Here is a 22,405-nt window from a genome sequence, read left to right on the forward strand (position 1 = left end):
TTTGGTTGCTAAGAGTCTAAAGCATCAATAAGTAGTTATTGCAACATCCTAACCATATCCCACTTAGTATTAAACTTTTGGGTATTTTACATTGATATTAATGATGGAAGTACAATTAAGAACTTTCTTTACTTATGGATCATAGGTTGATGCAAATGAATATGGCCCTGTTGCACTACTTTCTTTGCCTAAAACACGTGCCATCATATTATTTAAGTCTTGTTCATCTAAATCTAGATTTTGTTGCCTTACCACAAAATTTACAATTGCTCGTAGATCTTGTATTTCCTTTGCCATACCACTTATTTAATTTGCATGTTCTTTCCTGATGGCAACAATTTCTTCATTTTTCCTAAATTGTGATGGTGTCATAGTCTTTTCGTAACAACGTACCCTCCCAGGCTTTTCTTTTCCAAACAGTGATTTAAATGTTTGTTCTACATAATCACTTGCGTTTTGAATGGAACCTTGAAGCTTAATCTAATAAAAAAAAAAGGTAATGAATAAAGGAGATTTATTTATATTGAGAAAAAAGAATCTATACAATGAATTGTAAACATACAATAGCATTATGTGTTTCTTCATCCAATTCTTTTCCTTTTCGGCCTTCTCGACGTTGACGAGTTGTAATAAACATTTTAGCTTGAGTAACTTTTTCTCCTACCTCTTTCTTGGTACGCTACAATAAGAAAAAAAAGTCAATTAGCATATTTTTGCATTAGATATGAAACATACGATGACATAAGTAGAAATATATTACCAATTCAGCATGAATTTTAGCAAAACTAGTTGGTCCCATGCGATGGATGTACTTTTGCTTAGCTCTATTTGCAACATTTCGTTCGCTAATGCTCTATATTAGGATAAGAGAAAAATAACAATCAAGGTAGATTGTAACACGTAACTTTAACGTAATAAGACATCAAATAAACTTACCTGGATAGTACTAGTATTCCAATATTTGAGCAATTGCTTGAAATGAGCTTCAGAAAGGAATAAAGGACGATGTTTTAGCCGATCCTTCAATGTGGAGTACTTTGAAAATTGTTTTTTCTTGATAAAACTTTTGTAACGTCTCCATGCATCATTTATACGAGTAAATACAACTTTCTCTCCTTTATCACTAATATTGAACTTTTCCTACATAAAAAAAAAACATTAAATGGATGAATTTTAAGAAATATTTATGTAGCCAAATCAATATAAGTTTAGTTTTCATACCAGAACATATGTCCATATATAAGCCTTATTATCTTTATCTTTGGGTAGAGCTTTGAAACTTGTGTAAATCAAGGGACAAAAGGTTGAATTCCTCCTATTGTGCCAAGGAAATAACTCACGCCAGTTACAATTTTGTCAGTCGGACCAATAGGTTCTCCATCCGCGTCCAATACAACTTTTGGACGGTCTTGCATTGATCTTCCGTGTATTGCTAAGCATTGAGTTGGTCCTCTTGTTCTTTTCTTCTTTGTCCCTATTTTGAAATTCAACTCACAAAATTAAATATTACATATGAAAAACAAATTGTCAAATGCTAATAATAAAATATTTACCTTCTTTTTCATTCAATTCAACATCTTTATCTTGGGATATATTTCCTTCTCCAACATATTCTTCAGCCTCCTCACTTCCATTTTCAATATTTTCTTCTTCATCATCAATGCTTCCATTTTCTTTAAGAAATTGATCAATTGACATTGACCCCAATTTTGTTTTTGTATCCTTAGGAGCAACACATTGTCTTGTCATTGATTCAACATCTTCAATCACTAGTCCTTCCTTAGATTTTGAGTTATCATCTACCATCATTCCTTTCATAAACAATCTCCTTTTCTTAGAATTTTCCTCGTGTGACACTCCATTTTTTATTGGGTTGTTGATCAACACTTGAATTAATGCCTTGAGTGAATGCTCTTTCAATTTGTAGTAGCTTTTCCTTTGACTTATCAACTACATTTGCTGTCTTTTTCTTGAGTTTCCCATTCTCATTTCTTGAGCTAAGCCTCCTATCCAAATTTGCATGGTTATGCAACTTAAAAGTAGGCAAGTTTAGTTGTGTTTCAGTGGCAATTCTAGGTCTAATAGTTCCACATTGGTTGCTTGTCATCTTTCCATGTTTAATTTGCATTTTCCTTAGCAATTCTTTGCTTGATTTTACTTGAGGAAGTTCCATACTTGAAGCACTCATTTGAATGTTGCTGCCTTGAGGTTTCATCTACCCTTTTAGGAAGTTAAGAACAAAAACAAGTAAGGAAAAAAATGCAATTAAGCATAACTAACAAGTAAAGAAATACATATAAGTGACCAGTGATGAAGATATGAAGAACAATAAATAGATAAGTGGTGAAGAGATGAAGAATAGATAGTGTTAAGTTTTGCATTCAAGCTTATTCTAGAGTTGTAGATTTTGTGTGTCCTTGAAATGTCACATAAATGAACCTAAATGTGGCTTGGAAGAAATATGAGTCTATTAAAGTTGTACACAAAATATGAGTCTTAGAGATCTTCAACTACGATCTGTAGCTTCTTCAATTGCTTCATTGACTTCAAGAATCTGTAGTAAAATTAGCAATACAATTTGGAAGCCAAATTTTCATTCCGAGCTTAAATTTGATAGATTGTGTTAGTGTAATAAGAAATTAATTTATCACCGTTATCACTGTTATATATTCCTCTTTAAAGTTGACCTGCAACATAAAACAAATCAATTTAAGATCCAATACACTTCTTCTTTAACTTGCAATGCATTATGCTTCAACAAAACTATGAAGTTGGGTTCTTGGATACATATTTATGTTGAATTAGCAGAACAAATTCGCTAATTGTATTCTTCTAAAATTTTTCATAATTTTGATATAGACCTGCCAAAACTATAACATTGCAAATAAAAACACCTAGTGTTATATAACTAGCACATCCAAGTCGAATAGAAAACATTAAGTTTGAAAAAAAAAATCCCCAATATGAGAAGGAGTAAAATAGAAACAAAGTGCCATAAGGTATATAAACGTACCAGAAGGAGCTGTTATGGTACTTTTCATTCTTTGGTATCTTCATTCTTACGATCTTTAGTCCTGTTGAATCTATAAAAAAACTCCAAAAATTGATAAGGACTTGAATCTCTCCTTTTGAACTTTTGCTATAGTAGCTCAATTGATAGTTAAAGAACTTTTGCTAAGGAAATTCTAAAAGTTATTCACCACATTTCATGATAGCAACAACAATTTGTACAACCAAACATATAACAAAATTTTAAATAGAGACAAACAACAAAAAGGCAAGAGGCTCAATACACCCGTTCATTATATGAGGAAATGTTTAAAAGGTTATCTTACAATTGCTTGAAAAATAGAGAGACTTATTCATGCTTGGCTGTATCAAACTAAAGCAAAAAAACACAAACAACAACAATTCTGCATCTTGTTACGTAAAAAGATCCAAACTACAAAAACTCATTCTATCAACACTAGCCATCCTCCTCTTAGTCCATATAGTCAAACATAGTCTCATCAAAATCAAGATCATCAGAATAATCTTTCCCCAAATCTTTAGAAGGTTTCTTAGCTACTGTTACAGGCATGTCTTCCACTAAAAGTCTCTCATTTGTGTCTGTCATATTAAAAGTGAGGCTAGAAAAGTTAAGAAATTGAGATTTCCACTGAAAGAAGGTTGAAGAAAGTAGCCAAAAGTTTTGTAAAATGAATTGGCAATGAGATTTGCAGAAAAATAATGAAAAATGAGACTCCATTTCAAAGTCCAACATCAACATGAGCATGTCTTGCATAGAGGTTGTAAGGAAGAGGAGGAGTGGATGGAGTACTATGTGAGCAAAATTCATGGCCAACAACAATAACAAGGTTTCAGATGAAGACATGGCCACAAGCCTGAGTAGCACAAAAGGAATCCCTTATAGATCCCCACTATGTTAGCTACATTAATGAATGAATGAATGAACAAGCACCCTAGCAATAACATATCCATGCTAACAAACCTAATGCTGAAACGTTCACGGTTCACTCTTATGAGCATATTTTGCCGCACTTTTTTCTCTCATTTTTAGCATCTCAATCTCATCACTAACTGTGTCATAGTTTTGTTTAAGATTTTTTCTTTGTTAGCCAAAAGATAAGGCAGAGAGGTAGATGCAAAACACTTTATACCATTTCAAACATGCACGGGGCTCAAAGAACAAAAAAAAAACCCTCAATTATAGTCACAAGCAAAATTAATTAAACCAAATTCAAAGAAATTAACAAAATCAGGGACTAAACACTAAATTGCATAGGTAAGAGAAAAACCTTGATTGTACCAATCAACTGTGAAGAGACTACAAGCATTGGGGATGTAGAAGAGATAAGCCCTAGAATGTGAGATGTCAAAATTACAAAAGGGAAGAACGATGAGCGCTAGAGACAATGAAGAACGACAAGTAATAAACGAAAATGAAGAACAGAGAAATAATGGCTCAACTACTAGAGAAACGAAAATCGCAACAGTGAATGGGAGAGGAAGCTGTGACGCAGTTGGACTCGAGAGGAAGTCGCGATAGTTGAACTGGAGAGGAAGTTGCACAACGTAGTTGGACTGGCAACAATCAACGAGGGAGATGCAATGGTGTGCAACCGTGAACGAGAGAGACAATAACGTGCAACAGTAAACGTGCAACAATAAACGTGCAACATTGAAGAATGGGGAGACATTTTTCAATCTAACACAAGGGAAAAAGAAGAAAAACTCCTAAAGTGGATTTCAGTTTCTTTCGAACCACATTTTTTTAGCCTCCGTGTTTTAAATACAACATTCAAATAAATGTGGGTCTTGATTTACTTTATATCACATTTATAAAATTGTTGTATTTAATATATTTAAGCGACATTTATAGACCTGTAGTATATTTTAGTGTGGTCTAAAGTGCAAAATGAAGTAGTGTATTTAATTTAAAAATTACAGTAGTTTATTCACCTCCAACTTAGGCTGGGTCCAAGGACAGTGACGCACAAGTGGTACCTAGATTAGAACAATCAAAACAGGTCATCCAACCCGATTCACCATTGGTTGACCATTAATTGAATCAATCCAACTCGACTCACTTATTAGCGAGTTAAAAAAAATCGAATTAGACCCGACCCACCACAGGTTGGTAGGTTAAACAGGTTGACGCACTGACTTAATTAAAAAAAATACAATTTTTTTCTTCGGTCATAAAAGACTAAATTATAATTCTGATTAAAATCTAAACAAATTTTAATACAATCTAAAATGATGTTTAACTTCAAATACAAACCAAAATCACAAAAATACAAATTACTATAATAATAAATTACAAACTATCCAACCCGACCGAAATGTAGGGGTGTCAAAGTGCGCAAACTCAGTTCACACAGGTTGGCTACCACGGGTTGAGTTAAAAATGGGTCAGCTCAACCCAGTTCACTTTTTGGTGAGCCAGAAATTTTGCAACCCAGCCCAACCCACCACAGGTTGGTGGTTAGTAGGTTGGCTAACTTACGAAAATTTATTTTTTTGTAATTATTTTATATATTTATTGCATTACAATGAAAATGAATTAACTCAATTTATTTTTTATAATAGTGGAATCAAAGTTTTCAGCTAATTCTTGAAATATTACTATAGAGATAGTGGTTAAATATTAAAGTATCAACATATATAACTTGGCAAACAAATAAATTAAACATTCAAACTATTCAAATATTATTGAACAACATTCTAGTAAAAGTATAAAATTGTGAACCTATATAATTAGAAGTAGTAAATAATTATAATAAATAAAAATTAAAAATATAAAAAAAACAATTATAGTGTTGTTGTTGGTGGGTTAAGGGTAATGGGTAGTAGTTCCCTCATACTCTACCTGCTAGATAAATATTTGCCCCGTATCCATCCCTATATTAGTGCATGTATTCGCTATGTGGGTATTTACACGTTTTTTTAATATCCAGATATCCACAAGTACCTGTGAGTATTTACATAAAAATGCTTAAAATATTTAACAACATGTTTTAACTATAAATTAAAATAAAATACAATATATAACATTCATAAATTGTAAACAAAGTCCAGATAACCCATTTAAATAGTGTTAAATGTCAGTTTACAAATAAATGGATATTTTCTAAAACCAATTAACAAAAAATGACCCATTCAAAATCAATGGGTTAATATTTTAATAATTTTTTTAAATTTTTTTAATTTAAATTAGAGTATAGCGGGTATTTATCCATAGGTACAAATACTATGATATTCGTATTCGTCTTGTTAACATGTGGATATAAAAAATACTCGTACACATTACCTGCGGGTATCCATTTACAATATCTATTTCTTACCCGTTGCGAGTTTTACCTACGGATACTCGCAGGTACGAATTATTTTTTACATCCCTAGTTACGGGTCAACCAACCTTCAACGTGGCTCGAACTCGTTTAACCTGTAGATTAAGTGAGCCGTATTCAGTTCAAGCCAGTTTTGAAAAAAATGAAATTTTCTCAACCCAACTCGATTCGAACCCATGGTGAGCTGAATTGGTTCACGGGTTAGGACCCATTTTTACATCTTTACCCACATGCAAAATCCAACATAATAAAAAAAAAACTTGTGTGACTCTTTATTTGTGGGTTGGCTCACCAACCCGACTCACTACAGGTTTAACCTCAGTGAGATGGGTTGTTGATGGGTCAAGTAAAAAATTAACCTGTACTGAAATTAGTAAAAAAATTTCAACACAACCCGGTCCGAACCTATGGTGAATCAGGTTGGTCCACAAGTTCTAACCGATTTTGACATCTCTAACCAAGATAAATCGGATTAGGTTTAACTGTTAAGTTGGGCTCGTGTTGGCCAAAGACATTAGGCTATGACCATATCAAATTAAGTTAGGTCAAGTCGAGTCTAGTCAGACCAAAGTTAAATTGGATCGACACAAATCCAGCTTCCAAACTACAAGGATGAAAATATAAATTTAAGAATATGAAAATTTTTGAATTCTTATTTTTCTAGTTGGATTTTTTTTTTTTAATTTTAAGTAATCTAACAACTCTAATCAAATTCTAAAATTTCATTTTTTGTCAAATTTTCTTATGCAAACAATATATTTTATCATCATTTCAAATTCTAAAAAAAAAAAAACAATTACTCTCTTTGCTTTATCAAACACAATATCGTGAAAATAATGAAAGCAAGACAAGGACATAACCTATTCATTGAGACCTAATCAATCCAAACAATTCTTTCAATATTGAAACGAAGTTAAACAGTATCCATTAGTTAGATCAAACTTAAAGTCCGATACCTCTGGAAACAACTTAAAAGCTATCAATGATGATGGTTTCGTACTCATTATAAAAAGCTTTGAAAAACATTTCAAACATAATAATTCAAGCCTTCTAATGTTTTGTCCATTTACAAAACATGGGATATGAATAACAAAATTATTGTAGTATTATACAATAACATTATTCTAACTAAAACAAAATTTATAGCCATTTATATAGAAAGATAGTGCATATATAATAAAATCATTACATTTATTAAAATGTTATGTCATAATAATTTGACATAATAAAATAACATACCAATAAAAGAATACCTACAATATTATTTATTAATAATTTCGTTTAATTATTAAAAAAATGAAGATATCTTAACTCAACAAAGATATTTCATTATGTATGGAACTCATGCCATTTATGAACTTAATAGCACATAATGGTAATTAGAGACAAAATTGAATGAAATATTATTGAGTATTCAATGAATTTCTTTTTTTTCAATTGAGTCTGGTTAACTTTTTTTATTAATTGGATGATGTGATTATTAAGAGGCTAAGGTGTTTATTATCTTGTCAAAATTTATAATTTTATAATTTTAGTTCAAAATCATATAATTATAAAATTATGATTTTATTATTTGAATTAAAATTGAAAATACATCATAATTTTATTTCATAAAATCATAATAATTTTATTGAAAATACATCATAATTTTATTTCATAAAATCATAATAATTTTATTTTTGATAAATCCTTATAAACTTCTACATTGAAAAAGACCGTTTATTTGATTGCTTATCGAAAACAATGTTTTAGAAGTTGCTTTTACATTTTCTTAAATGCTGAAAATTGAATTCTAACAAGGTAAATGCTGATAAGTGATAATAAATACTTGCAACTTTAGTTTTTAAATAATATTTTCAAAAAACAATGATTTTTAAAATATACATTTAGGTTAGTATCTAATTTAGTAGTTTTAAGAGTTCGTGGTAGGATAGAAACATAAAATTAAAATTTTTAGTTAAATCAAAAGTTTTAATGCAAAACAATATAATGTAATTAATAAATTTTTCAATAAAATTAATACATTACTTTTTATATCTATAAAATTTATACAAACTTTCTCAAATAATATTTTTATTTAACCAAATGGATTTTTAGTTGCATTTTAAAGAGAAAAAAAAATCTTACATCGAACCCTTGGACAATTATAATTTTATTATTTTCATTCAAAATTGTATAATTATAAAATTCTGATTTTATTTTTTGAATAAAAATTGAAAATATATTGTAAAATCTCATTTAATAGTGAAAATACTAAATAAAGAAGTCCATAATTAATAACATAAGATAGATAAATCCACAAAGTGATATAATATATTTATACAGTCATTTAAAAGGGATTTAACAATACAAACATAAGAAGGAACTTAACGATACACTTAACATGTTATATTATAAACCAAACTTTTCTAGACTCAATATTATCCGGATAAGTGCACTTGAGTTATACTTGTGAAGCCAAGAACTTTTGGTGATACAAGTTATGCCAGCGCTCAATTTTATTCTCTTGTAAAATTTAGCGCTCAACTCCCTATATAATTAAATCATTTTCAGACTTATAGTGGTCTCCAACGCTCAACGCCACCAAGCCAACTCTCAGCGCCAATCAGCTCGTAAAAGCTGGCGCTCAACGGTGCCATTATGTGGTTCATCATTGTATCAAATATCAGCAAATGCAATTTGAGGTTTTTGGACAATCTAGACTTGTTTCATAGCTCAAATTGATATTCTCCCGTTATGTATTTATTTAAAAAAGAAATTGAATCATAGGAGTTGATATCAATTTGAACAATGAATCAAATCCTACATTTCCCCATTGCCACCAAATCAATCAATGACATATAACAAGAATTACAGTTTCAATTAAACAAAATCAACCAACCAAAATCATACCAATTCAAACTTCATCAATTCAAGAAAATGCACAACTCAGAAACACTCAATTAAGCACAAATTTAAAGCTAGCTTCCCTTACCTGATGAAATTGCTACTGACTTTAAAAACGTCAAAACATCTCTTAAGCCACATGGTACTCTATCCACACATATAAATACCTGATGAAATGTTTAAAAGTAATGAAACTCATGTATGAAATTTCTGTTTGCGCTTAAGTATTTTATTATTAAAATAATTTAGTTCCATTATTTTTAACACAATATTAATTATAAAATACCATTTTTTAGGTTGTTACATATATCAAAATTTTTTATTTCAAAAAATCCTAATTTTAAAATTGAATTTATGAATTATGAATTTATGAATTATGAATTATGAATTATGAATTATGAATTATGAATTATGAATTATGAATTGTGAATTATGAATTGTGAATTATGAATTATGAATTATGAATTATGAATTATAGAACTATTCAATTATTGTTCTATTGAATTATTGAATTATTGAATTATTGAATGATGAATGATGAATTATGAATGATGAATTATGAATGATGAATTTCTAAAATAATAAAATAATAAAATTACATGTGGTGACAAAGTGACATGACAAGATAATAATACGTTAGAGACTTAAGAGACACCCACTTAATAGAAAAAGTTAGTAGAGACAAATCCGTTAAAAAAATTAAATTTATTGAGTACTCGATCACAAAAATTGACCAAGAACACAATTGAAATTTTTCAAATTTTGTCAGGGACTTAAAACATAATTAAACCATAAAATAATTACTATATTATATTTCAACAAAAATAAGGAGAAATATTCTCTCAAAATATTTTCATATACGTTGTTGTTTTTATTACAATAGGATAAGTTCGTCACTACAAGCTTAGGGAGAGATTACACAATTGTGATTTGAACCCCACACATGAAGATAAACCCTTCTTTATTATGACTGAAAAGTTTTTTTTAAGTTTTTTAAGGAAAAATTCATTATGTAAAAGTTATATAAATATTTTTTTAGCTCAAATTCACATAAAAAAAAATTGGTACCAATTTTAATTCAAAATCTTAGAATTTGAGTTTTTTTTCTAATACTCAATTTTTGTATTTTTATTTGATGTAAAATTTAGATTTAGACTTGAATTTCGAATATATATATATATATATATATATATATATATATATATATATATATATATATATATATATATATAAAATGAATTTGACAACCTTTATAAATTCAACATCACATATTGATAAAATACAATATTGTAAGATAATAAAAATAAGGAAAAATATTTTCTCAACAAAGATATTTTCATATATAATGAAATCATAATTTTAATAAATTTAATAACTGAGAAAACGAGATCAAATATTAAAGGATATACAAATAACAGATTAATTACAATATTATATGGTAATAAGAATAAGGAAATATCTCCTTCCAACAATCATATTTTCATATATAGTGAAATTCAGGTCAATTATTAAAATTGAAAGATCTGATATTGACAAAAATATTTTCATTTATTATGAAAACTTTTATGAAGTAATATCATGTAACTTAAGAATTAATGCTTATGACGTACGAATAGTAAAATAATTATAATACTGTAGCTAATAATTATAGAAAGAAGAATAAGTCTTAACAATAATAAAATTCATTAAAACTTTCTTCAGAAGAAAAGAATCATTGTTTTAAAGTTATTTTCTCCTAGTTCATTGATAAATCCAAATTCTTTTAGTTTTATTTTTTATCATTCTCTTCTCAATTGAATTTTTATCTCCACAAAAATCTTTAAAAGAAAAAAAGGTTAAATTTTGATCCTTAACCGTCCCTTGTGTGATTTTCTATTCTTAACAAGTCTCTTTGAGAGTTGATGAAACAAAAGAGATCATAAAAATTGGAAGCAAATAATTATCACAAGCTATCACCTCCGTGTAACTAAAACTGTCACGCTAACATAGTTCAAAGCAACCTCAACATTTGTGTTGATCTCCTTCCATTTCAATTCTGAGAAAATTATAATCATAAAGTTTTGTCTGTTTTCTCTCTTATTCATTTTGATACACGTTACAGGAAAATAATAGGTTGTGGTATAACATGCAAAGAGGTAAGGTGAAGCTAGATGAAGATCTACGTCCTGATCGTGAGGATGATTTCCAAACAGACGATGAAGAAAATCAGGCACAAAGGGTGTTTGAACATTTGGATGATGATACTGATTCAGATAATTCACCCCCTTCACCAAGTTTATCCAACGATGTTTCCATGATCTCTTGGCCTCAAAGCTATAGGTACTCCTTCATTGATTGTTAATTATATGTGTTTTTTTTATTACTATTATTGAGTGATGAAGAATCCTTGCATCACTTTGTTATACATTCAATGTCAGAAACAAATTCTTATTACCCCCATTAACAAGTGTTGGTCTTAGATTTTCGTCTTGCATGTGTGAGTTATATAATGATGTGATCACAAACCTTGGAGAATTTACGACCAATTTGAATCTGAATATGTACTTTCACGCATGTTCTACAGAGAAATCAATTGTTTCCCATAGACATGAACATAGAACAACATAGAACAACAGTAACATAAGGGAAATTTAAAAGGTTACAATTAAGGGAATATTAATGAAAAACATCATTGTCTATATAAACATTACTAAATTCCTTTGTTGATTATGAGCAGACAATCTATGGACATGTTAACTAGTGCAACACCTCCTGGACTTAATTTGTTAAAGAGAATTGGTTCAGTAGGGAGAAGTAATTCTCCCATTACATCATTCAAGAGATCTCAAGAACAACAAGACGATTCTACCTTATCTCTACCCCTTGTTTCTGAGCCATGTGGATTCAAACAAGAGAGTCGTCTTGTATCAGTACCTCGTCTGCAACCACTTAGCAGTGCAAAATTTTCTATGGACGAATTGCCACCGCCACAGGAACAATGTTCATATGCAAAATCAGTAATTAATGGTGAATATCATCTTCATTCCACAATTCTAATATAATCACTTTTGTCAAATGAAAACAAACGACTTTACGGTCTTTACATACAAAATTATTTAGCTATTTAAAAGCTCTATTCACTTTTATGCACAATTATCCTCACTGTGTTGACTTACAGAATCTTTGTTTCTTTTTTTACGAAGGAACCAATATACTATGTGGAATAGGACTTCTTACCACTCCATATGCAATTAAAGAAGGAGGGTTTCTGAGCCTTGCAATACTTTTAATGTTTGCTATCATGTGTTGTTATACTGGGATGCTATTAATAAAATGTTTAGAAAGCAATGATGGACTCAAAACCTACCCAGATATTGGCCAAGCTGCTTTTGGAATTGTTGGTCGTTTGGGGATTGCAGTGAGTATAATAGGGATTGCATGCAAGCATCAAATAGTAACTTTTAACAGGCTCCTCTAAAGTGGGAAATCTTCAAGTAAACAATTAGTCACTGATGAGAAAAGAGATTATTGATAACGCAACACACTTATGATCTGCCAAACATTTCCACTACTAATAGAGTTTAGGTTCTTTGTTGGGTTTTTCGGTGTTGTCCTATGTTGTATCTTTAAAATGTACTTATGATGGTATTTTAAAATTCTTTTTAATATATTTTAAAACATCAAAATCAAAATCTATGAATATATTTTGAAAGCATAACAGAAAAAAAATCTACATAAACCAGCAGAAAATCTAAATTTGCACACTATTGATCGTTGATTTTCTCATCAGTGATCAATTACTTACTTTACTTACTCACTAAAACGAGTTTCTTACTTTAGTGAAGCCAAACAACCTTCACTAGGTGCATATACAACATTATTCTGTGAACATAGAAAGGAAAACTGACATATTTTACTTTGGTAAAATGCAGATCTTTCTATACGTGGAACTTTTTGTAAGGGGAAGAGTTTGATATGAATTTGCAATTGCTTTTAAACACATTCTCTATGCTTTATTTATATTCTCATACATGCTTACATGTGAATAGCTCTTATGTGTAGGCTTCTTGTGTTGAGTATATAATACTAGTGAGTGATAACCTCTCATCACTATATCCTAACACCCAGATGAGATTTGGTGGGATTGATTTGAATTCTGAAGAAATTTTTGCCATTACAGCAGCAGTTATTGTTCTACCAACAGTTTGGTTGCGAAATCTAAGCTTACTTTCTTATATTTCAGGTATATTTGACCACATAGTGTTACATTTTAGAAATCTGTCTTTGAAATTTACTTGCTAACAGAAGTTGCCTCTGTGCTCAGTTGGAGGAATATTTGCAACAGTACTTGTTGCACTTTGCTTGTTTTGGGTTGGGACAATGGAGCAAGTTGTTGGATATAAGCCAGGAAAAAAAGTTTTAGACTTTGCAAACTTACCTGTCTCAGTTGGTCTCTATAGTTTTTGCTTTGCTGGCCATGCAGTTTTTCCTAACATCTACTCTTCTATGAAGGAACCATCCAAATTCCCATCAGTGTTATTTGTCTGGTAAGTATGAAATCTTTAGTATGATGTAGTGATACTCAATTCACTTCAAAAAGAATGAAATATTACTTAAAATTTATCCATGCACAAGTTAAAAGTAAATGAATGAAAGACAGAAAACTTTTGTTGATTAACTTTATAAGTTAATTTTAGTTTATAAAAGGGTTATTTAAACTTGTTTTTTCAAGAAATGTTTATGGAAAAGTTGTTGGAAACATACCTATTGATTAACTTCCATTCTGCAGCTTTGTGTTTTGCACTTTCATGTACGTGAGTGTGGGAATAATGGGCTATTTAACTTTTGGTGACTTAGTTTCATCTCAGTTTACCTTAAACATGCCGAAAGAATTATATGCATCTGAGATTGCAACTTGGACAACGGTAAGAGAAGAACCTATTCTCCTTTTTCTCTGTTATTTTACAAATTTGTATATAATATAGCAGATGTTAGTGTAAGCTAGATAACAACAAAAGCCAATGTAACAGTAACAAATATATCAGAAAAGAAGACCAGCACAAAAAATTATGGCTGTAAGGGAAAATTTATTTCAATTCAGCAATGATTGTCAGCCATTACAGAAACTCAGAGAATAAGGAAAAGGTGAATCAAGAGAAAGGGATGATCTCAACAATTTTCCTCTCTCTCTCCTCTAACGGTTTTTCCTTTTAACACACTGCTGCTAGGTCACGTAATCCTTCATCCATACGCTCTCTTTCCTGGATTGTGTAATTTTGTTGTTACCCTTGCCTCCTCTGCTCTCATCCACGTGTCCCAACTTCATTGGTTTGATTTTAATGGTCTCCAGCTCATTTTCCTGTTGCACTTTCATTACATTACTCCCTCCATCAAAATCAACCTTGTCCCCAAGGTTGAAATGAGGATAGGCCCTCACAATTACTGCATTATCTTCCCACGTTGCTTCTTGTGGAGATCCATTTTCCCACTGAATTAGGGATTGTTTAACTTGTTGATCACCCCTAATAATTGTTCTTGCATTCAAAGCAGCCACTGGTTGAATAAGAGGAGGAATCTCACTATCACAGATTGGTAAGGGCACATATGGTTGATCATGGTTGCCTCGACATAGCTTCAGTTGCGAAATATGAAAAACGGGATGAATTTTTGCTGATGGGGGTAATTGAAGCTTGTAAGCCACCTTGCCAATTCTACCTATCACAGCAAACAGACCAAAGTATCGAAGCCCCAATTTTTGATTTTTGCGCAAAACTAATGAATGTTGTCGGTATGGTTGAAGTTTCACCAAGACTAAGTCACCCACTTCTAATTCCACATCCATGCGTTTCTTATCTGAGTACTTCTTTTGGATTTGTTGAGCTCTCTGCAAGTTTAACTTGCTTCTGCAGTATGGCATCCCGGGAAATTAATTGTTCTTGTACTGAGAGGGGATCATTATCTTGTGGGACATATTTGAGTATTTTCGGTGGTTCTCTCCCATACACAACTCGAAACGGTGTCATACCCGTGCTTGTGTGGTATGCTGTATTGTACCAATATTCTGCCCATGCTAGCATCTTAGACCATTCCCTTGGTGCATCAAAAGTGAAGCAACGTAAATACAGTTCTAGGCATTTATTAAGAATCTCAGATTGGCCATCTGATTGTGGATGATAGGCTGATGACATCTTGAGTGTGGTACCACTGAATTGCCAAAGAAACTTCCAAAATTGACTAGTGAAAACCTTGTCTCTATCCGATACTATGGATTTGGGTAATCCATGTAATTTTACTACGTTTTTGAAGAAGATTTCAGCCACCGATTTGCTCGTGAAGTCCTGTTTCAATGGCATAAAGTGAGCTGCCTTAGATAATCTATCCACCACTACATATATCACTGTGAAACCATAGGATACTGGAAGGCCTGTTATGAAATCCATTGCTAACTCCTCCCAGATCTGATCTGGAATTGGCAAGGGTTGCAGCAAGCCTGCTGGCAGTGTAGTGGCCATCTTTGCTTGTTGACAAATTAAGCATTGTTGCACAAACAGTTTAATGTCATGGTGCATCCCTTTCCAATAGAATTGTGCAGCAATCCTAGCCAAAGTTCTCGAGAATCCCGCATGTCCGCCTATGACTGAACTATGAAATTCAGCCAATATTGTCTGGATAATCTCATGGCCTGTTGGAACTACTATTCGACGTTTCCATAATAACAACCCTTGGTGCACCGAATAATGACTGTCATAGCTGGAGTTGTTAACCCCGGCTTTCATCAGGGTCTGAATTTCGCTATCAGTATCTTGGGCTTGCTTTAATAGGGTCACTAATGTAGGCATTGCTTGAGACCAAGCTACATAAAAGGACCTGGAAAGTGCATCTGCGGGTATATTATCCTTCCCTGGCTTGTATTCTATTGTAAACTCATAGCCAAGCAATTTATGAAGCCATTTTTGCTGCTCTGGAGTTTGTAAACTCTGTTCCATTAAAGTTCTCAAGCTTTTCTGGTCAGTTTTAACCACAAATTTGTGACCAAGAAGATAATGTCTGAATTTGGCCACTGCTTCCGTTAGAGCATATAATTCCCGCACATAAGCTTATTGTTTCTGCATTGATGATGACATTTTTTTGGAAAAGTATGCCACTGGATGCTTGTTTTGAGTCAAGACAGCCCCAATACCCATTCCAGAAGCATCAGTTTCTAATTGGAAGGGTAGTGAAAAATCTGGTAAAGCCAAAACAGGACCTTGTGTTAAGGCTGTCTTCAGAGCATTAAAAGCTTTCTCCGCTGTTTCTGACCACTGGAAGTTGTCCTTTTTCAGTAGTTCTGTGAGTGGGCTAGCTAAGGTTGCATAATTCTTGATAAATTGTCGATAATAGCCTGTTAATCCTAGAAAGCCTCTTAGTTGTTTCAGACTTTTAGGTAAGGGCCAAGACCACACAGCTTGAATCTTGCCTTCTTCCATAGCAATTCCTACTGCTGAAACTGTGTGGCCCAAATATTCCACCTGCTGTTTGGCAAATATACATTTAGAGAGTTTGGCAAATAGCTTGTGTTCCTGCAACAGCCGTAGTACGTGTTCCAAATGTGTTAAATGTGTGCACCATGTGGGACTATAGACCAATATGTCATCGAAAAAAACCAAAACATACTTTCGCAACAAGTTCTGAAAGATGTTATTCATGAGAGATTGAAACGTTGCTGGTGCATTTGTTAGCCCAAATGGCATCACTCTCCATTCATAGAAGCCTTGATGTGTTCTAAAGGCCGTCTTATACCTATCCTCCTCTTGCACCAGAATTTGATGATAGCCAGCTCTTAAATCCAGTTTAGAGAAGAATTGTGCCCCATGTAGTTCATCAATCAACTCATCCACTGTTGGGATTGGAAAACTATCTTTAACCGTAATCGCATTCAAAGCTTTGTAATCGGTACAAAACCTCCATGTACCATCTTTCTTTTTCACTAATATAATTGGGGACGAAAATGGACTGTTGCTTGGCACAATGATTCCTGTTTGTAACATCTCATGTACCATAGTCTGAATTTGCTGTTTTTGGCTAAATGGGTAATGATATGGCCTGACCTTAACAAGATTCGACCCCTGTAACAGCGGAATGGCATGCGTATGAGATCGTGGTGGAGGAAGACCTTTAGGCTCGTCAAAGATCTCTCTATATGTATGCAGCAATAGAGCTATCTCTGGTTCTGTATTAACTGGAAGGTCTAGAAACTTATCTTCTGCAGTGCTTTGGGTTTGAAATTGGAGACAATACATTTCCGCAATGGCCTTTGTATGAAACATTCTTCTCAAGTGGTTAAACTGAGCCTGAGCTGGTAGCTTTGTTTGTTCTCCCCTCAATGTTACAAATTTATCATTTAGCATGAATTTCAATGATAAATTACTATAGTCCGAAATGTGAGCGCCTAGTGTGGCTAACCATGAAGCTCCCAAAACCAAATCTGCACCTGATATGGGAAGTAAATATGCTGGCAGCTGAATTCTGTGATTTTGAATGTCAACATCCAATCGTTTGATGAGTCCCTCTACCATCAAGGCACTTCCATTACCAACCATAACATTAAAGTTGTCAATTGGTTCAACTGGTAGCTTGAGACAGGCAGCAATTCTTGGCTGTAAAAAGTTATCTGAACTTCCACTATCCAACAAAATCTGAACTGGTAATCCATTAATAACACCCGTAAATCTCATAGTCGCAACTCCATCAGAGCCTTTAAGGGCATTAAAAGACAAATGCGGTTCAGACTGAGGTAGAGGTTCTGGATTGTCCTCCCTAGCGTTGTTAGCATTAGGTAGATCAACTGATGCAGCTTCCTCTTCGCCATGCAACCAGAGATACTGCTTGTTTGGACAATGATGAGACAGTGAATATTTTTCATCGCACGTAAAACATAGTCCCTTTTCTCTTCTCAATTGAACCTCTGCCGGAGATAATCTTTTGACCATAGCCTTGTTTGTTTGCGGATGTGGGTTGGGTTTGTTTAACAAGGGTGGTAATGATGTAGTCTTAAGTGATTGGGACGGGGTAGCTGTTGACTGATTCTGCATATAACCCTTAGACCCATGAAATTTCTGTTTGGCAGCATACTTCTCTTCAAATAATTTGGCCAATGACACGCATCGCATCAATGTTTTGGGATCTTGGACCAATACATCTCTGCGGATGTCCTGACGTAACCCTTCCACAAAACAGTCCAACAGCGCCTCTGTTGTTACCCCTTGAACGCGATTGGCTAGGGCCGTGAACTTAACGTAATATTCATGCACTGATCCCTCCTGTGTAAGTTTGAATAAATCTGAACGAGGACATTCGTAGGGTGAAGGACCGAACTCCACTTCCAATGCTCTTGTGAACGCTACCCAAGTCGGAAACGCATGATTTTTAGCTTGCATCTGAAACCAAGGTACCACTGCTTTTTCCAAATGCACAGAGGCAATGAGTAAACGTTGATCATCAGGGGTTTTATAGTAATCAAAAAATTGCTCAGCCTTAAAAATCCATTGCAACACTTCGGAACCATCAAACTTATGGAAATCGAGTTTGACGTTGCGAACTTGGAATGACGGAGAAGATGAAGATAAGCGAGAACCTGTATCCAGGGCCTGAATTGATTTTAAGACAGAATCCATAGAAATTTCCAGCGTTTCAAAACGAGTAGAGTCATCTCGCTGTCGCTCACTAAGAGCTGCAATCAAGGCCTTCAAATCCTTATCAGTAGCAGCTACCGTTTTGGTCAAGTGCTTAACGTCCACCATCGACTCCTTCATACGAGCCAACTCCCCTTTATTTCCTTCAATCTCGTGTTCTCCGCCATGAACGAGAATGAAAGCACCAATGTAAGCTAGATAACAACAAAAGCCAATGTAACAGTAACAAATATATCAGAAAAGAAGACCAGCACAAAAAATTATGGCTGTAAGGGAAAATTTATTTCAATTCAGCAATGATTGTCAACCATTACAGAAACTCAGAGAATAAGGAAAAGGTGAATCAAGAGAAAGGGATGATCTCAACAATTTTCCTCTCTCTCTCTCCTCTAACGATTTTTCCTTTTAACACACTACTGCTAGGTCACGTAATCCTTCATCCATACGCTCTCTTTCCTGGATCGTGTAATTTTGTTGTTACCGTTGCCTCCTCTGCTCTCATCCACGTGTCCCAACTTCATTGGTTTGATTTTAATGGTCTCCAGCTCATTTTCCTGTTGCACTTTCATTACAGTTAGAAACTTATGTATTTTTTTATGCCCTTTTGTTTATGATTTCTTAAATGATATATTTAATGAATTTATGTATTTTATAGGTTGTGACTCCATTGGCAAAATATGCCTTAACGTTATTGCCTATTGCATTGAGCATAGAGGAACTAGCCACCTCTCCTAGACTAAGATGTCATGCTATGTCTGTTCTTGTCAGAACAATTTTAGTGATTTTAAGCTTACTTGTGGCTCTATATATTCCATATTTTGGTAAGTATTCACACATTTACCATTATTATTATTATTATTACTATTGTGTGAATATTTTTTGTCTTGTTTGAAAAGTTTTTTTTCTTCTACAAATACGTGTAGAGAAAGAAAATGGTTCTAAAAATGAAAATTTTCTAGTAATTGTTAAATTAGTTTATTTAGAATTTTTATTTCATTTTTTTCCTTCTCCTATGTGATGGGAAAATAATTTCCATTATCATGGTATTTTCTTTATGTTGTATTTTTTTTTCTTTTTATGCCTTCTGAAGGGACACTTTCATATTTTTTTTCTTAAAAGTATATTGTGGGTGTAAGAAAAGGGAAAGATGTATGTAAAGGTGAAACATTTTATTGTCAACTTTGATGGGTGTCTAAATCATATGCACAATTCTATATATACTCCACTTGATGCTCCTTTAAACCGATTATTTGTCGAAAATAGTTCAAGTGTGAGTTAAAAGTTTCATATTGGATAGAATAGATAAAATTATAAACACTATATAAGAATAAAGGCCTATAACACCATTGTCTTAAGGTTTTGGAATAAAAGTAGTGTCAATTGCCTTATATATGTCTAAGACCAATGTCATATATATAGAACTACAATCTTTCTATAACTACAACCCCATATGAAAATATATATAAATTCATCAGTGGTATCAAAGCCGATGGTTCGGAGTGATTGACCGCATAACTATAACAAAAAAATTCGGGTCACCGAAGTGATTAACTGCATAACTATAACAAAAAAGGAGTCACCTTACACTTGAGAAGAAAAATACCATATGAAAAAGGCCTATAACACTATTGTTTTAAGATTTTGGGGTAAAAATGATGTCAAATGTCTTATATGTATAAGACCAGTGTCATATATATAGAACCAGAATCTCTCAATGATTACAATCCCCATATGAATATATATATATATATATATATATATATATATATATATATATATATATATATATATATATATATATATATATATATATATATATATATATATATATATAAATTCATCATTATTAAAAGTAATAAAGCTTAGACACATTTTCAAATATTTATTTCAACATTTAGGATTGTTAAAGTGAAAAGATTATTTAATGTATACAAGGATTTCATAGTATAAAATCCACATTTAACTTGACAAAAGCATAATTTAGTTATATCTCAATATTCTTGAGAACAAGGATAATCAAACAAAGAGCATCATACACTTTTGTTGTTTGACTATCTCTTTAAAATTTATTGCAGGTTCTTTGATGGCACTAATTGGTTCTTTCTTGTCAATACTAGTTGTAAGTTCTCTAGCTTCCTATTCACTCTTTTAATTAGTGCAATTTACTTAATCTTATTAAATATTTAGAACATTGTGATGTTTCGGGGCAGGCACTTATTTATCCATGTGCATGTTTCCTCAAGTTACATAGAGGGAGATTATCAAATGCAGAGGTACAAAATCATAACTTTATTCAAATTATATTATTCTTTTAATATTATGACATGAAACTAATATAATTGCATGTCGCTTCTTTTATTTTTTTAATTTCAGATAACAATTTGTGGTATTATAATTGTGGTGGGGCTGATATCAGCTTGTATGGGAACATTGTCTGCTGTTTCAAGAATAACTGGCGAAGGGGACTGAATAAGTAGTATTGGTTCCCTATTTATAATTTCTATTGTCAATTTTTGGTACAAATTAAGACTTTTTCATACATGTATTAGTCCTAATGCTTAGTTGTGAGTTTGTGTTTCATAGTTTAAACGAATTACATTTTCGTACGATTCGTGTTTTCAGTTCTTTAGTTTGAGTTTGTACAAACATTTGCTTGTAATATTTGTATGTTTTGTACTCTTCTCAATGAAAATGAATACACATATCTTAAGGTTTCGAACCACTAACACATATGTCCAGTAAAATGGTTAAGGATTATTTTAGTTCTTATAAATATGACAATCTTTGTTCTTTATTTCTTAAAAGAAAAGTATTCATAAAATTGACATACGCGTAGTGATATTTTCACAAATGGAGGACAAAAAGAAAATTTATAGTTTAAATACCTTTTTTCCCATTTTTTGTTCAATTTTGTTATTTTAGTCTTGATATTGTTTTTTTCTTCAAAATGGTCTCAATTTTTATCAATTTTGTTCAATTTGGTCATTTTTTGCTAACACCGTTTAAATAATTAGCAGTAATGAAGAGTGACGGTCACATGTCACTTTGTGATATTTTGATATTTTGATTTTTTTTAATTTTTAATTTATTTTAAAAAAATGTTCACGTGTCAATCTAGTAGTGTGTCATGTGTCGTAGTCAATGTTTTATATTCAATTTGGTCCCTATATTCGTTATTTTTGTCCAATTTCTCCCAATTTTGTCTAAAATTGAGTAATTTTGTCCCTTCTCGAAATTGATACCAAATTTAGTTTTTATATAAAACTTATAATGATATTTTTATTAAAATTCAGACTTTATTAAATATTTTTGGTTGAAGGTTACTATTATTTTAAAATTAGAACGAAAATCTTAAGGATGACAACTAACACCATATATCTAAAATTTTAAAATTAGTCTTCGTCTATGATGTCCCGATACTTCAATTTGGGTCACGTATTCGTGTTTGACACGTATTCGTGTCCGATACTTTAAATCAATACTTATCAATGAAGTATCTAATTTATAAAGTCACAG

The 22,405-nt window shown here is 32.1% G+C and overlaps 1 protein-coding gene and 1 pseudogene across 1 annotated transcript; one reads left to right on the forward strand and one right to left on the reverse strand.

The window, feature by feature from the left end:
• Positions 1-306: 306 nt before the first annotated feature.
• Positions 307-1,806, reverse strand: LOC146886086 (uncharacterized; annotated as a pseudogene).
• Positions 1,807-11,138: 9,332 nt separating this feature from the next.
• Positions 11,139-21,603, forward strand: LOC114184365 (Transmembrane amino acid transporter family protein). The gene is made up of 11 exons (XM_085673520.1): positions 11,139-11,558; positions 11,956-12,245; positions 12,422-12,636; positions 13,151-13,174; positions 13,281-13,461; positions 13,543-13,765; positions 14,008-14,143; positions 19,545-19,710; positions 20,965-21,008; positions 21,100-21,162; positions 21,263-21,603. The coding sequence occupies exons 1-11, from the start codon at positions 11,365-11,367 to the stop codon at positions 21,356-21,358; spliced, it is 1,632 nt and encodes a 543-aa protein (XP_085529646.1). The 5' UTR covers positions 11,139-11,364; the 3' UTR covers positions 21,359-21,603.
• The last annotated feature ends 802 nt before the right edge of the window (positions 21,604-22,405 follow it).

The sequence above is a fragment of the Vigna unguiculata genome, chromosome 5 (genome assembly GCF_037176805.1).
Source record: "Vigna unguiculata cultivar grain cowpea cultivar isolate G323 ecotype 2 chromosome 5, ASM3717680v1, whole genome shotgun sequence".
NCBI lineage: Eukaryota > Viridiplantae > Streptophyta > Magnoliopsida > Fabales > Fabaceae > Vigna > Vigna unguiculata.